At 37.8% G+C, this 15,318-nt stretch overlaps 1 protein-coding gene across 6 annotated transcripts in view; it reads left to right on the top strand.

Moving 5' to 3' along the window:
* Positions 1-15,318, top strand: part of LOC135202933 (uncharacterized) — a 485,514-nt gene that overhangs the window by 117,105 nt on the left and 353,091 nt on the right. For 5 of the 6 annotated variants that reach the window (XM_064232402.1, XM_064232401.1, XM_064232404.1 and 2 more), the window contains exon 2: positions 5,435-5,634. In XM_064232402.1, the coding sequence (XP_064088472.1) occupies positions 5,435-5,634 (200 nt within the window). Of the gene's footprint in view, positions 1-4,620; positions 4,730-5,434; positions 5,635-15,318 lie in introns of all 6 variants that reach the window. The other variant, XM_064232405.1, reaches the window with a different exon arrangement.

Genomic DNA, 15,318 nt, shown 5'->3' on the forward strand with positions numbered 1-15,318 from the left:
TTTTCATTTCCTCCGGCCAGATTAGCTTCCAGATCCAGCATCTGGTACGACACTGGAGAAGTCCTAGGTTTGGGAGTTCCAGCTTCTTCCCATGGGGACTTCTCTAGTCTTGTGGACTCTTCTCGTCGGACGGCCATGGGGAAGACGAAAGTGTTTTGGTCTCCCACTGAAATGGACCACCTCCTCGAAGGGATTTTTAGAGCCTTCGAAGTCTTTAACTTCCTAGACTGGACTCTGGGTTCGTTGGGGAAGAAAACTGAAAACTTGAAGTCTACCAAAACGGAAGAACTCGTTCACCTTGTCATGCATTGACAAAGCGCTTCGAGACGGGTCAAACGAGCTAGCAGCCCTTTTCTCAGCTGGAATCTTAAAGAAAAGGGCCCAATTTTGTTCGTTTCTTTCGAGTGGAGTAACGCTCACTCAGAGAGCGGAACTGCTTTTCGCTCCCCTTTCGACTCATCTTTTTCTGCATAGTTTGGTAAAAGAAGTATCCTCAGCTCTGACCCAAAAAGCGACACAAGATCTGATGACTAAAGCAGCAAGGAGAGTTGTTCCGTCAAGTTTTGCAGGACAGAAACTCAAAGAAACCACTCCTCTACCACATAGTTCTCGGCCCTTCGAGGTAGATCCCTCAGGAGGGGGAATGCAAGACCTACTACAAAAAACTCCAAGAAAAGAGGCTTCAGAGGAGGAAGTAATAAAGTCTGACAAAGATCTTCTTCAGACAGTGGTAGGAGCCAGACTCAAAAATTTCCGGCAAACATGGGAGAAAAAGGGAGCAGATCCTTGGTCTATTCAGCTTCTCAAAGGATACAAGATCCCTTTCTGGAAAAAAACCCCCTTAGCAGAAAGACCGATCAATCTGTCAGCCAAGTACAGAGAGGAGTCCAAGACTCTAGCTATACAACAAGAGGTTTCTATGCTGCTTCAGAAGGAGGTAATAGAAAGAGTTCGGAACCTGGAATCTCCGGGGTTTTACAATCGATTATTCCTGGTCCCCAAGAAATGGGGCGGATGGAGACCGATTTTGGACGTGAGTTCCCTGAATCTTTTCGTGAAGAAAACAAAATTCACTATGGAGACAACGAAATCAGTTCTTGCTGCAGTCAGACGAGACGATTGGATGGTTTCGTTGGATCTCCAGGATGCTTATTTTCACGTCCCGATCCACCCGAACTCCAGAAAGTATCTAAGATTTGTTTACCAGACAGAAACATATCAATTCCGAGCTCTTTGTTTCGGTCTAAATACCGCACCTCAAATTTTCACAAAACTTATGAGCAACGTAGCAGCAATGCTACACAAGAAACGCATCAGAGCCTTATTGTATCTGGACGATTGGCTCCTCAGAGCCCATTCCTGCGCCGACTGTCTGGAGAATCTTCAGAAAACAATTCGATAATCAGAAGACCTAGGCCTTCTGATAAACCACCAGAAATCCCAACTGATCCCATCCCAGGAAATCTTGTACTTGGGGATGAGGATTCAGAGTCAGGTTTTTCAGGCTTTTCCGTCCACATTGAGAACGGAACAAGCTTTAGAGAAAATAAGAAACTTCCTAAAGAAACAAAAGTGCTCTGCGAGGGAATGGATGAGTCTGCTGGGGACCCTTTCCTCGCTAGAACAGTTTGTCTCCTTGGGAAGACTGAACCTACGCCCTCTGCAGTTTCATCTAAATCAACGCCCTCTGCAGTTTCATCTAAATCAGCATTGGGACAAGAAGAAGACACTAGAGTCAATGTGTATTCCCTAAAGCAGAGGAACCCAGACCTAGTGTTGTTTTCCGACGTTTTGGACTCGGGCTGGGGAGCAACACTGGGGAAGTTAGAAGTCTCGGGCATCTGGAACAAGGAGCAAGAAAAGTTCCACATCAATCTGAAAGAATTGACTGCAGTTTTCCTAGCTCTCAAGGAATTAGAGAGCGTAGTCCGGAACAAAGTGGTACAGGTCAACTCCGACAACACAACGGCGTTGGCCTACATCAGCAAACAAGGTGGGACACACTCAGAGTCTCTGTACAGAGCAGCAAGAGAACTGCTCCTCTGGACGAAAGGAAAAAAAGTTATTCTGGTAACACGCTTCATTCAGGGAGAAAAGAATGTGAGACCAGACATCCTGAGCAGAAAACATCAAGTCTTGACAACAGAATGGACTCTCCATCAGGAAGTTTGCAAGAGTCTATGGCGAATCTGGGGGCGCCCTTGCATAGATCTCTTCGCAACAGCGCAGACAAGACGGATGGAGACTTACTGTTCTCCAGTCCCAGACCCAGAAGCAATCCACATAGATGCGTTCCTTCTGAATTGGACACATCTAGACGTGTACGCCTTTCCACCATTCAAAGTAGTACACAGAGTGTTGCAAAAGTTTGTGGCTCACGAAGGAACCAGGATGACTCTAGTGGCACCCTTCTGGCCGACAAGAGAATGGTTCACAGAGGTACTGGAATGGATGGTGGACACCCCAAGAAGCCTTCCATTAAGAGTAGATCTACTCAAACAGCCCCACTTGGAAAGGTATCACCAAAACCTCCAAGCTCTTCAGCTAACTGCCTTTAGACTATCGAAAAACTCTCAAGAGCTAGAGGATTTTCGAGGGAAGCAGCTAGTGCAATTGCAAGAGCAAGGTCTTCAACCATTAAGGTATACCAATCGAAGTGGGAGACTTTTAGAGGATGGTGCAGGGACAACTCTATTTCCTCTTCCAGTACCTCTGTGACTCAGATAGCAGATTTTCTGCTATACCTCAAGAAGAGACGTAACTTTTCTGCTTCTACTATCAAGGGTTATAGGAGCATGCTAGCAGCTGTCTTCAGGCATAGAAACCTTAATCTATCTGATAATAAGGATCTACAAGATCTTCTTATATCCTTCGAGACAACTAAGGAAAGAATACAATCCTCAACATCTTGGAATTTGGATGTAGTCCTCAAGTTTCTCATGAGTGACAGGTTCGAACCCTTACAGGAAACATCCTTTAAGGACCTCACCATGAAAACTCTCTTCCTGATTAGCCTAGCAACAGCAAAGAGGGTCAGCGAAATCCATGCCTTCAGCAAAACTGTAGGTTTCAGACAGGGCAAAGCCATCTGCTTGCTACAGTTGGGATTCCTAGCCCAAAACGAACGCCCCTCTCAACCCTGGCCCAAGTCATTCGAAATTCCGAACCTCTCGGATCTCACGGGTGAGGAAGCAGAGAGAGTTCTTTGTCCGGTAAGGTCTCTGAGGCATTACTTGGAGAGAATGAGACAATTACGTGGCACTTCAGAAGGGCTTTGGTGTTCGGTCAAGAAGCCCTCTCTGCAAATGTCGAAGAATGCGCTATCCTTTTTTATAAGGCAATTAATTAGGGAAGCGCATTCAGCATGTACTGAAGCAGATATGAAGCTACTTAAAATTAAGACTCACGAGGTTAGAGCCGTAGCAACCTCGGTAGCATTTAAACAAAATAGATCCCTTCAGAATATCCTGGACGCAACATTCTGGAGGAGCAAGTCAGTTTTTGCGTCGCACTATCTTACGCAAGTGCAAACTTTGTATGAGGACTGCTACACACTGGGTCCGTTTGTAGCAGCTCTTTCAGTAGTGGGAAAAGGGTCTACCCCTTAAAACCCATAATCCAATACTCTTTTTCTTATCTTGGAACTATTGAAAAGTTATGGTTGTTTGTGGAGACTGGATGCAGTCTTCCACAATCATTGATCTTTAGTCAGGTGATCAACTTGTTCCTTAGTAGCGCCCGGAACAAGAGTATTGTAGGGAGTCTAGTCACATAGAGTTTTGACCGGTTGACAGTCTCCAAGAGGTCTTCAGCCCCCTGGGTGGATCGCTGGACCTCATAAGGAAAGCAGACACAATGAGGCAGGATATCATTAAAGTCAGCTTCCTTAACAGGTACGAACCCGTAAGTTTGTTTTTATTAACACTTATGTCAATTCCAACGATGATAGCTGTCTCTGACCCTCCACCAAAGGTGTTAATCAGCTATATATATAACTACCAGGTGAGTTAGATGTTTGAAAATGTTATTTTCATGATAAAATAAATTTTTGAACACACTCACCTGGTAGTTATATATAATTAAATTCCCCCCCTCCCCCCCTCTAGAGACTATGGGCATGGAAGATCTGAGGAATAGTTGGAACGGTTCTACGTACCTGGGTAGAGGGCGCACAGGTGGTGCACCTGACTACCCAATCGGCGATTGCCGCGAGTTTTGAAATTCTGCCGTGACATCAGGTGAGTATGTTCAAAAATTTATTTTATCATGAAAATAACATTTTTAAAGTAAAATGAAGTTATATAAATATACTTACCAAGTAATTACTAAATCAGAGCCCGCCCTCCTCCCCTCTGATTTTCATGGACTTAGTGGCAATAAATAAGAATGACGCTGTTGGCTTTAGTCACTTGCGAGTTCCCGTTGCAGTGGGCAGGAACAGTTACCCCTGCATTGCAACAGTGACTTGCGCACAAATTTTTGAATTTAGGATGCTGTGCGAGGCTATCGGTAGCTAAGTAATTACTTGGTAAGTATATTTATAAAAATTAATTTTATTATAGAAATATAACATTTCTTGGGATTTTATTCAATTTTTTAAGAGTGTGTTTTCATTGGCAGTCACAGTAAGATTTTGAGGTGGCCTAGAGGGAGCTTTGCCAAGGCTAAGTGAAGTCACCGTGTCTACTATAAACACTGGATTTGCTTGCACCCTTAAGAATGTGCTAGTGTAGGTGATCAAAGGATTACTGTGCTATTTGAATTTCATTTATAAATAGGAAAAATAATTAACATGGTAATTTGGTATGTTTAAGCCATTGCTTCAGTATACAGAAATGCTTTGAAATTTCAGAAATTCAGCTTGGTCATCAGGAGCATGTCACTTTTTACATTATATAAATTTGTTGTGCATCTTTTCTGATCAATTTGTTACTTTCTTAGGACAGGGATAAATATTGAATGATACAAACACTAATATCTCTGAAAATTTATAAAACGGAATGTAAACATTAATCTGCTATTATAGATTTGGCCCAGGGACTTAAGGTGATATACACCATCTGGAACCGAGTGAAATTATGTTGGATTAAAGAAAAATGAATAAATATAAATTGTCATATACTTAGAGAAATAATAATTTATGTACTGCTTTTGTTACAGAAATAATAATTTATATACTGCTTTTGTTAGAGAAATAATAATTTATGTACTGCTTTTGTTAGAGAAATAATAATTTATGTACTGCTTATGTTGGGTTTAGCTTTTTATGTAACAATGTGGCTTCAAAAGTAAATCAGTGTCATAAATAAGATGATCATGGGATGCATTCCTGTCAAATTACATTGTCATGAGGAATTATGTGATTAAAAATTGTGGTAATGGTAGCAGTAGAGTAGCAATAACAATTTGTATCTAGTACTTTTTATTTTAACAGCCCAAGGTCAGATAGGAATAGATCGACTGGCACTCAGCAAATGCACAGAAAAGCAAAAGTTAATGAATGACTCTGTGAAATCCCTGAGATTGGCCACAGCTTCAGAAGAAGTGACTTTAATGCAAGAAAAAATCAAGCTCACCATCAAAAAGTCCCATGCTTCAAAGCACAGAGAAGAATTTGAGAAGTCAAGAAACAAGGTAGGTTTAATAGAAATAACCAAAGAATAATCGCTTAAGGTTTTGTCTGTTGTCCATGTCTTTCTGACATTACAGGCAGTCCCCGGTTATTGTGGGTGCGCCGATAAGCGAAAACCGCCATTAACCAAAACTCAACGATTTACGGGGCCATAATGGCACTGATAACCGGTTATTGAAGCCATAAGCACCCTTATAGAATGCCAAAAGAACCCTTTTGGCGCCGATAAATAGAACTCGGCCCTTTATAGCGCCATAAATCGCCGACATATAAAACTGGATCGGTGATAACCAAGTCTGCTGATAACTGGGGACTGCCTGTCTGTACATGGTGTGCCCCTAGTGTGCATCCAGTACAATACAGTAGTACTGTACTATGTTCAAAAGACCCTGACATAATATGTACAAGTATAAATAGTACTATAAATCTTTGTAACGGTAAAATATCACCCATGACACGTACATTGCTAATTATGTGTAGTACACCTTGTACCTCAATATTTAATTGATCAAACAAAAACAAAAAAAATATAAAAAAAACCTTTCAAAAGATTGAGGTTTCATTAAAAAATGAGTTACTGTAATTGCCAATTGACATAAAATATACCAAGCATGTGAAGTCTGTATACAGCATATGTATACTGTACTATATACTGTAAATGCATTTTTCTGGAAGTCTATCATGCACATTTTCATTCGGTATTTATTTGGTTATACTAAAAGAAAATGAAGCTTTAACCGTTTCCGATCTTGGGGCTTCTGGGAGAAGCCAGCCATCTTTATCATACTAGGTATCCAGAGCTTCTCATAGAAGCCCACCCCAACACCGTGCATATCTTTTTAATAACTCGATATAGCATCCCCAAAGTTTATCCAATCCATAGTTTTTCTCTACTTGACATCTATAAATTAAAGAAAAGCTTTTCCCCCCCATTCAATCCACAATGTAACCCCGAAAATAATATACAAAACTATGCCAAAATCTTCTTCCTGGCAAGATCACCTCATCTCATCACTCGGTTCCGATGTATAATTTTTGTCTCTGACGAACAATATTTTCACTGTAATCCATATTTCTGAAAAGAACAAAAAAAATAAGTCGTCATACAATAAGGTAGCTGCATTCAATCACGTGATGAAATCGAAAACATTTCTTTCCTGTACTTGAGAATGATGTCGGTTAGTTAATTACCAATAAATTATTTCTAATTTTACAGAAATAAATCCTTTATCAAGGTGCATATAATATACACATGTAAATAGTAATGTTATTCAATGTAAAACAAAAATTGAGAAAAATACAAGTTTACTGAGAGAACCATAAAATACAATTTTGAAACAATCCTAATGATATGGCAACATTATCATACAGGGGATTATGATGGTCCAGGTATATTTACAACCAGTGTGCAAATCTCTCTCTACCTTGCATATGTAGGGCTGATGCCTTTGTATAACAAGGCGCCCTGTGAGGTTATTAAGACTGTGATATTTTACGCTAAGGTCGGTTGTTATGACTCCCCATCCTCATTGGAGTATCTTGGATTTCGATAATAATTCTAAGTTCATTCAGTATCTTCTTTCTGATGTGAGGTTCTAGTGTTGAAACACAGAGTACGAAAATATCTGTATTCTCTAAGTCTACATCATGAAGATCAGATAAAATTGGACAGGTCTTCCAAGGAAGCTGGCTTAATGAAGTCTGACATACAATCTGGTTTACAAATCATGAAGTGAGCAGACAGTAGCTCGAACATATGAACATACACACAGATGACATAGATTACAAGTCATGTAGGCCGGTCTGGGTTATAGGTCACTGTGGTTTCCTCAAGCAGGAAGCTTTGTCAATAGTTTACAAAACAATGGATTTGATGACCATAAATGACGACAAACCAGTCACTGACTGATGCAACACGTCAGCTTAGCCTACATTATCTTATCTGGTCCAATCACACTCCTGCAAGGAAACTGGTTGACCTCTTGGGTCACTGGTTTTAATTAATCATAGTTTTAGTTTTTATATTTGGAATAACATTCCATATATTTCATTATGTAACACTTACATAATTGCTCGGTCGGCTACAAAACCAAACACTGAACATTACTCAAGCTTGACTTGCATTTGACTTATAGGAGTGTGATACGGACACTAATGTGAATATATAGTTAACTCATAATTACCTGCAAGTGGTTAAGGAATAATATCCAATTAGTTATATGTAAAATAGCCGATATATAGAAAATACTTATAAGTAAAAAAAATTCATGGTGTACACAAATACAGATTCATGTAATAAGATATAAGACATATGCATATGATAATATTCGAAAATAATAATGATCACATGATATATGATACAGTTTTATACTTCAACTCATTTGCTACAGAAAATACTAATGTACTCCTGATAATTGCATAACATAAAGGTTTACATGATAAAAATCATATTTTAACTGATAAAAATCATATATTAACTGATATATTAACTGCAGTTATTGGTAAGATACAAGGTAACAGATTGATTATAGGCTACCTGATTTATGTATACATATATGAAGAACGAGGAGCGTCGCCCCCCCCCGCTATTTTAATATTTGGTATGCGTTTAGCCATTGCGGAAGGCAAACTGGTAACACTCAGTCCCTCCCCCCCCCACCTCTCTCTCTCTCTCTCTCTCTCTCTCTCTCTCTCTCTCTCTCTCTCTCTCTCTCCATTCCATCAGGTCATCAAATCAGAGTCGGAGCTACAAAAATAGACATTTATTCAAAGTAAAGTATTAATTGAATGATTCAGGTTCTTAGAGGATAATTAACCCTCTTACGCCGACTGGACGTATTTTACGTCGACATTTTTTGTCTCCCGTGTGCCGACTGGACGTATTTTACGTCGACTTACAAGAGTTTTTTTTAAAATTCGCAGAAAAATACTTATAGGCCTACCAGCCTAAAACTTTTGAATCACGCGCCTTGGGGGATGCTGGGAGTTCACGGATCAAGGTGTTGTTTTGTTTACAATCGTTACGCAGGCGCGCAAGCGCGAATTTCTTTCTTGCCGCATTAAAAAGTATCTGTGACACATCTCGGAAATTATTTCGTCACTTTGACATAATTTTTGTACCATTGTAAATTAGCCGTTACATGAAGTATTATATATGAAAATGTGCGCATTTTTATGTAGAATACAACAATAAAATACTCATGATTGTAGTTTTTATCAGTTTTGAGATATTTTTATATAAATAATGATAATTGCCAAAATTTAAACCATCGGTCAACTTTGACACTACCGAAATGGTCGAAAAACGCAATTGTAAGCTAAAACTCTTATATTTTAGTAATATTCAATCATTTACCTTAATTTTGCAACTAATTGGAAGTCTCTAGCACAATATTTCGATTTATGGTGAATTTATGAAAAAACTTTTTCCTTACGTCCGCTCGGTAACTCTTCCGAAAAAAGTCATACATGCGATTGTGGTAATGTTTGCACCATTTTAAAATTAGCCGTTATATAAAGTTTTATATATGGAAATGTGCGCAATTTCATGCACAATACAACTAAAAACAACCCATGGTTGTAGCTTTTATCAGTTTTGAGATATTTTCATATAAATAACGATAATTGCCCAAAATTTCAACCTTCGGTCAACTTTGACTCTACCGAAATGGTTGAAAAACGCAATTGTAAGCTAAAACGCTTATATTCTAGTAATATTCAAGCATTTTCCTTAATTTTGCAACAAATTGGAAGTCTACAGCACAATATTTCGATTTATGGTGAATTTATGAAAAAAATAACATTTTCTTTAAGTCTGCGCGGTAACTCTTCCGAAAAAATCATGCGTGCGATTGTGGTAATGTTTGCACCATTTTAAATTAGCCGTTACATAAAGTTTTATATATGAAAATGTGTGCAATTTCATGTAGAATACAACCAAAAATAATTGAAGGTTGTAGCTTTTCTCATTTATGAAATATTTGCATATAAATCACGATAAATAGAAAAAAAACCACGTTCGGTCAACTTTGACTCTACCGAAATGGTCAAAAACACAATTGTAAGCTAAAACTCTTACAGTCTAGTAATATTCCGTCATTTATCTTCATCTTGAAACAAATTCGAAGTCTTTAGCAAAATATTTCCGAAATGTGTACGTCCTATTCTCGGAATATTTGCTCCGTTTCATATAAGGCATTTCATAGAGTTTTATATATGAAAATGTGCGCAATTTCATGTAGAATAAAACTAAAAATATTTAAAGGTTGTAGCTTTTCTTATTTCCGAAATAATTGCATATAAAAAATATATATATAAAAAAATTTGATATTCGGTCAACTTTAACTCGTCAGATATGGTCGAAAACTGCAATTGTAAGCTAATACTCTTACAGTATAGTAATATTCAATCATTTGTCTTCATTTTGAAAGAAATTGGAAGTCTCTAGGACAATATTTAGATTTATGGTGAATTTTTGAAAAAAATATTTGTTTACGTCCGCACGTTACAAATTCATGCATTATTTTGTGATAATATTTTTTCTGTGTTGCTTTTATTGTTTTACAATGTGTTTAATACCAAAATGATCGCAATTTAGTGTACATTACAAAGAAAAAAGTAACTTGTTACCTTTAACCGTTTTGCGCACGGCGCGATTTGAATACAATTATATATGAAATTTCAGTTTTGCTCTATCATATATCGCATTATTTATATATGATAATGATAATTTTTTTCATTTCTGATGGTTGCATACTAAACTTCAGCCAATGGCAAAAAAAGGAGCCAAAAATGAACTCTTAATCTTGAAAACTAAGCGCGCTGTGATTTTTTGAAAAAAATATTTTTTCTGCTTCCGCGCTCACTCTGAAACCCCTCCGGCACACGGAGACAATTTTTTTTTTACCGCTTCGGCGTAAGAGGGTTAATGGAATGGTAATAATTCAAGTCTTACAGACAACTAACTCAGATAACCCCCCGGTATTCATATAAGTCTTGATGAGTATATAATTAGTCACACCAATTACCTCTCCTCCAAAATAATATAGTTCCCTCCACACAGGACACTTAGTCCCCTCACTAGATCCGCCCATTACAGCTTGAAATTTCACACACTTAAACAAATATAACTTTCGCAGAGCTATCCCGGCATCTTGCCTTTTCTCCCGTAGCTGTCTCCCTAGTTCTTGGCTAAACCATGCCATTAAGAATGGACATAGTTCGTACACATACACATGAATTCACACTCTTCAGTAACTGGTCACAGCCAGTTTTCAAAGGCACCTTGAACAATAGCCTCTCGAACTCACATACCCACAGAACAAACATTGATCTGCTAAGTAAGCATCTTAGTGTCACACCATCCCAGAAAAGAGATATCAGCTTTCTTAAGCTTTCGCTCGGACTCTGTCTCCATGGGAAGTTAAAAATGATAAGTGTGCACATTCCTCCTTTCAACAGATTAGCTCGGCCACCCTCCTGGCTAGCCCCTGCCTAGCCACAGGCCACATAAAACAGCTCATATATATAAAAAAAAAACACATTGGCCGGCTCAAAACACAAAATATAGCAATAACTGCACGTCTCTGGCAGCACAAAGTAATGTCTACCACGCTTCATCTCCAAAAACAATTGGATGTAGAAACTTTTTCTCATCTTGGACTCTTGAATATCCCTCTTTGTCTGCAATCGCAACTCGTGAAAAATACGCTGTAGGAAGGCGAAACGTCTCCCTGCGGAAGACATCTAACGGCTTCTGTAGACTCAAAAGCGTTGTAGAACTCTGTAGACTTGTAGAAACTCCCTTAAGCGGGCAAACGACAGCAACATCTCTGCAACGGCTGGTGGGCGTCTTACTAGTGTCGGGGAACGACGATTATGGTGTGTTTAAGTATGTCAGTCAAGTCATCGGTCAATCAAAAAAGAAAATTAACCCCAAATAATGACCTCAAAAATTCAGAAATACTAACTGAACGTCTCCCAATTAACTCCATTTAATATGACCACTAAATCATAAGTCATTATCACAACTCCGCAAAGAAAAAAAAATTAAGTTCTCTAACTTAATTCTCCAAATTCACACACCAACACACACAATCCAAAACATCACATTTCAAACTCTCAAATTCTCACAAGTAAAAAAAAAAAAATTGTAATAAGCCCAAGAAAAAAAAAATCACGTAACAAGCCTAGCCCCAAAAATCAAAAATGTTCTCTCAAGCTCTGATATTAGTAAAAGTTCTCCAATGTCTGACAGCAAGAACTCCTCACAACTCATATAATTAATTTCAAAACGCCCACTTATGTAATTCACATCTCCCATCCGAAAAGAAATGCTATTTAAAGCTCGATCCCCAATTACATCTCTCGTAGGAAAAAGAAAAAAAAATAATAATAACAGCAATAATAATACGTGAATTCTCCCCAACACAAAGCACATAATATATGCATGATATACATAACCCCGCATTTCCCCCAAGAAATGCAATATGCATAGTTACAGAATTTGCCCATCGCAATTTTACAAGCTATCGGACTCAGCCAGAAAGCAAACTCTTTCACGTGCACTTTCCTGAAATGCTATGGTCAACATTTCCAGATATTGCAAAAACTCTGAGCAATCACCACTAGAGGAAAAGTCACCACACCGGACTCATTGCAGCGTTGTCAGCAAAAAATCCACCTGCGGACCCGTGTGCTCGAACTACAGCATAAAAATGTCTTGTCAGACTTCCAACTTCGGAAACCAATGATTCTCAAAAAAAAAGGTTCTATACTGAAATCACGTAAGCACATTTCACAAAATTATTTCCAGGATATGACTAAGGTGTTCAAAATTTGTCTCCAAGACATGATACTGCCCAATTATATACAAAATTATCACCTATCCGGGGAAAAAAAACTACGATAAACTCGTAATTCTGCAATTATATGCCACCAAAAAATAACTCGCTGGTGAACATAAAAAATCACAGCACCTCCATAGGACCACAATGCAGTAATGCCACTCGCTTCCAACTAATCACAAAACCAAAAAGAATCTCAGAACTCCTCTCTTGGCTTGAAAAACTCCCAGGAAAAAAAAAAAAGTCATGACCACAGAAAAGGTCACCCCCAAAGGTTAATGCCATCCACATATATATATAAATCACCATATTATTAATAACACCACTCCAGTGATGAAAATATTTTCTTCATTTAATTGATAACAAAACCACACCATATTCCCTCTTATTTCACCAATATAACCACATGTTAATAAAACCACCACTCCAGTAACAAAAAAATATTCACCTCTATTTCGGCAAATAAAAATAAAATACTTACCTCTATTTCACCAATAACTCCATGTGGAATAAAACAAGTCTCCAAAAAATATTATATCTCCAACCAGGATAATAAAAAAATGTAACTCCATCTCCAAAAAAATATGCACTCAAAGCATCCAGCTGACACACTCGCAAATATTGCCCCATGTCTCCTCAAAAGGTGTCTCCATTTGCAACAAAGATGGCTGCAAAATAATTGAACTAAACATACCTCTCACCACCATAGACCTAAACTGGAATATCTCCAAAAAAAATTTTTTTAAAAATATCAAACGGCCAAAAATATTATTCCTCCAAAATGATATATCAAATTATATCTCCAATTCTCCTGGAAAATAACTCAATGTTATAGTAAAAAACTATAAACTCTGTTTAGCATAACTGCTGAAAAAGGCAAAAACTCTGCAAATAAAATTGCACAGGAAATTCTAGATAAAATCACCAATGTGCCACAACTCATTATAACAAAACTCCAAATTCAAAGTGTCTAAGCAAAGACTTCTCCATATGCACTACGACATAGGCCACTAGAAACTTAGCCAAGTTTCCTATCTCTGGCAAAGTTGTCACAAATACAACAAAGGTATTGTGCAAGGAAACCCACAACTTCTGGAACACAAATATCCCGAAAGAAAAAAAAAATGTGCCATTTCGTATGCATTCAAATAAATGCAAAAATTCTCCAATAAATCTCTATACAGCATCAAACAGCTGAAATTGCAAACACATTCCCACACAATGACTCTAAGTCACGAACTGAGATATTTAAAAAAAATTCACAAGCTGGAGAGAAAAATAAATTCAAATTCACCCATGATAAAAAAACTTGTGTCAGCTATGGCTAACTTCCAAAAAAGGGAAATGAGAAAAATCAATGGCACTGTTAACTATGCCAGTGACTCACGTAGATGTCAAGCAATGATCTGCTGAACTCATAAAAAAAGAAAAAAAAAAGTCTTTAGTTCCTCCCGAATTAAAAAAAAAAAAAAAAAAAACCACCACCACTCTTGATAGCATTACAACACCCATGTTAGTATATAAATAAAACCACCAGTATTAGTATAAAAAACATCACCAATGTTAATGCTTGCCAATTCACCAAAAAATTCAGCACAAAATTCACCAGAAGTTCAGTAAAATTCAGCACAATTCACCAAAAATTCAGCCAGATTCATCACCCATGAACTACTGACATATTCTCCAAAGTCACAGAAACTCAATAAATAATTAACCACAAAACTTCTCCCATAATTCATTGTAATAATTCTCCATAATATAATTATCTGTAATAATTATAAAATAATCTCCCATGAAATATCTCAAATAATGATAATTCTGCTTAAGTACCTCTCCCGTAAAATATCTCAAGTAATGACATTAATATTGCCATTCCCCAGTATTCATCAATATTGCCACACTCCAAAATCAACACCATTTCCCCAGTATACACCAAATACAACACGAGGCACCCATCCACCACCAATGGCGACACCACCTGACAACATCAGTCGGCAATTATCATCAGTCAGCACCACAGGGCATCACCATTCAGCAATGGCATCACCAGTTGACAACATCAGTCATCACCACTCAGCAATCACCATCACTCAGCACCATTTTAAAGTAATCTCCCCAACACCAATCAAATTCCATTAAAAAATAAAAAAAAAAATAAAGTAAAATAAAATAATCACTGTCCCCGTTATAATTACACCTTCCAAAGCATAAGGAAAACTTACACCACATCCCATTTGTATATCATTTCCTTTTCTCTTCACCCAAGAGAAAGAAAATCTCTTTCTAAAAAAAAAACCCTACGGGCATCTCACATCATCAACTAATCATTATCAGCTGATGTTCTTTGGCATTGGAAATTCATTATCCAATACCCTGACAAAGAAAAAAAAAAGAAGGAATTCACCCCCATTAAAAAAAAAAAAAAAAAGAGCTTCACCCTCCCGGTCAAGCAATGCCCCCTCGAGGCAGACCACTACTCGCCTCCCGTTGCTATACCCCTCTGGGTCGGTTCAGCAGAAATTACGCTGACCGCTTAAGGTCAAGTGGGCGCTCTTATCTCCAAGAGGCAAAAAATGCAATTCAAGCAACAGTTTTGCATGTATGAAAACCATTCATACACACGTATGTATTAAACAAAGTGAATGCGTCTCTTCTAAACATGCGCTAATAAAAAAAAACACATCACTTTCTACTCATATGGGAGAAAAAATGTATCCTAAACCAATCCCACAATTCACAAAATGATAAAAAAAAAACCAGGACTAAAAAAAAAACATTGTAACACTCACCGCTTCACAATGAAAGAAAACCCAGATTCTGCGCAGTTATTAACACGCGAAT

This window comes from Macrobrachium nipponense, chromosome 33 (genome assembly GCF_015104395.2).
Source record: "Macrobrachium nipponense isolate FS-2020 chromosome 33, ASM1510439v2, whole genome shotgun sequence".
Lineage (NCBI taxonomy): Eukaryota > Metazoa > Arthropoda > Malacostraca > Decapoda > Palaemonidae > Macrobrachium > Macrobrachium nipponense.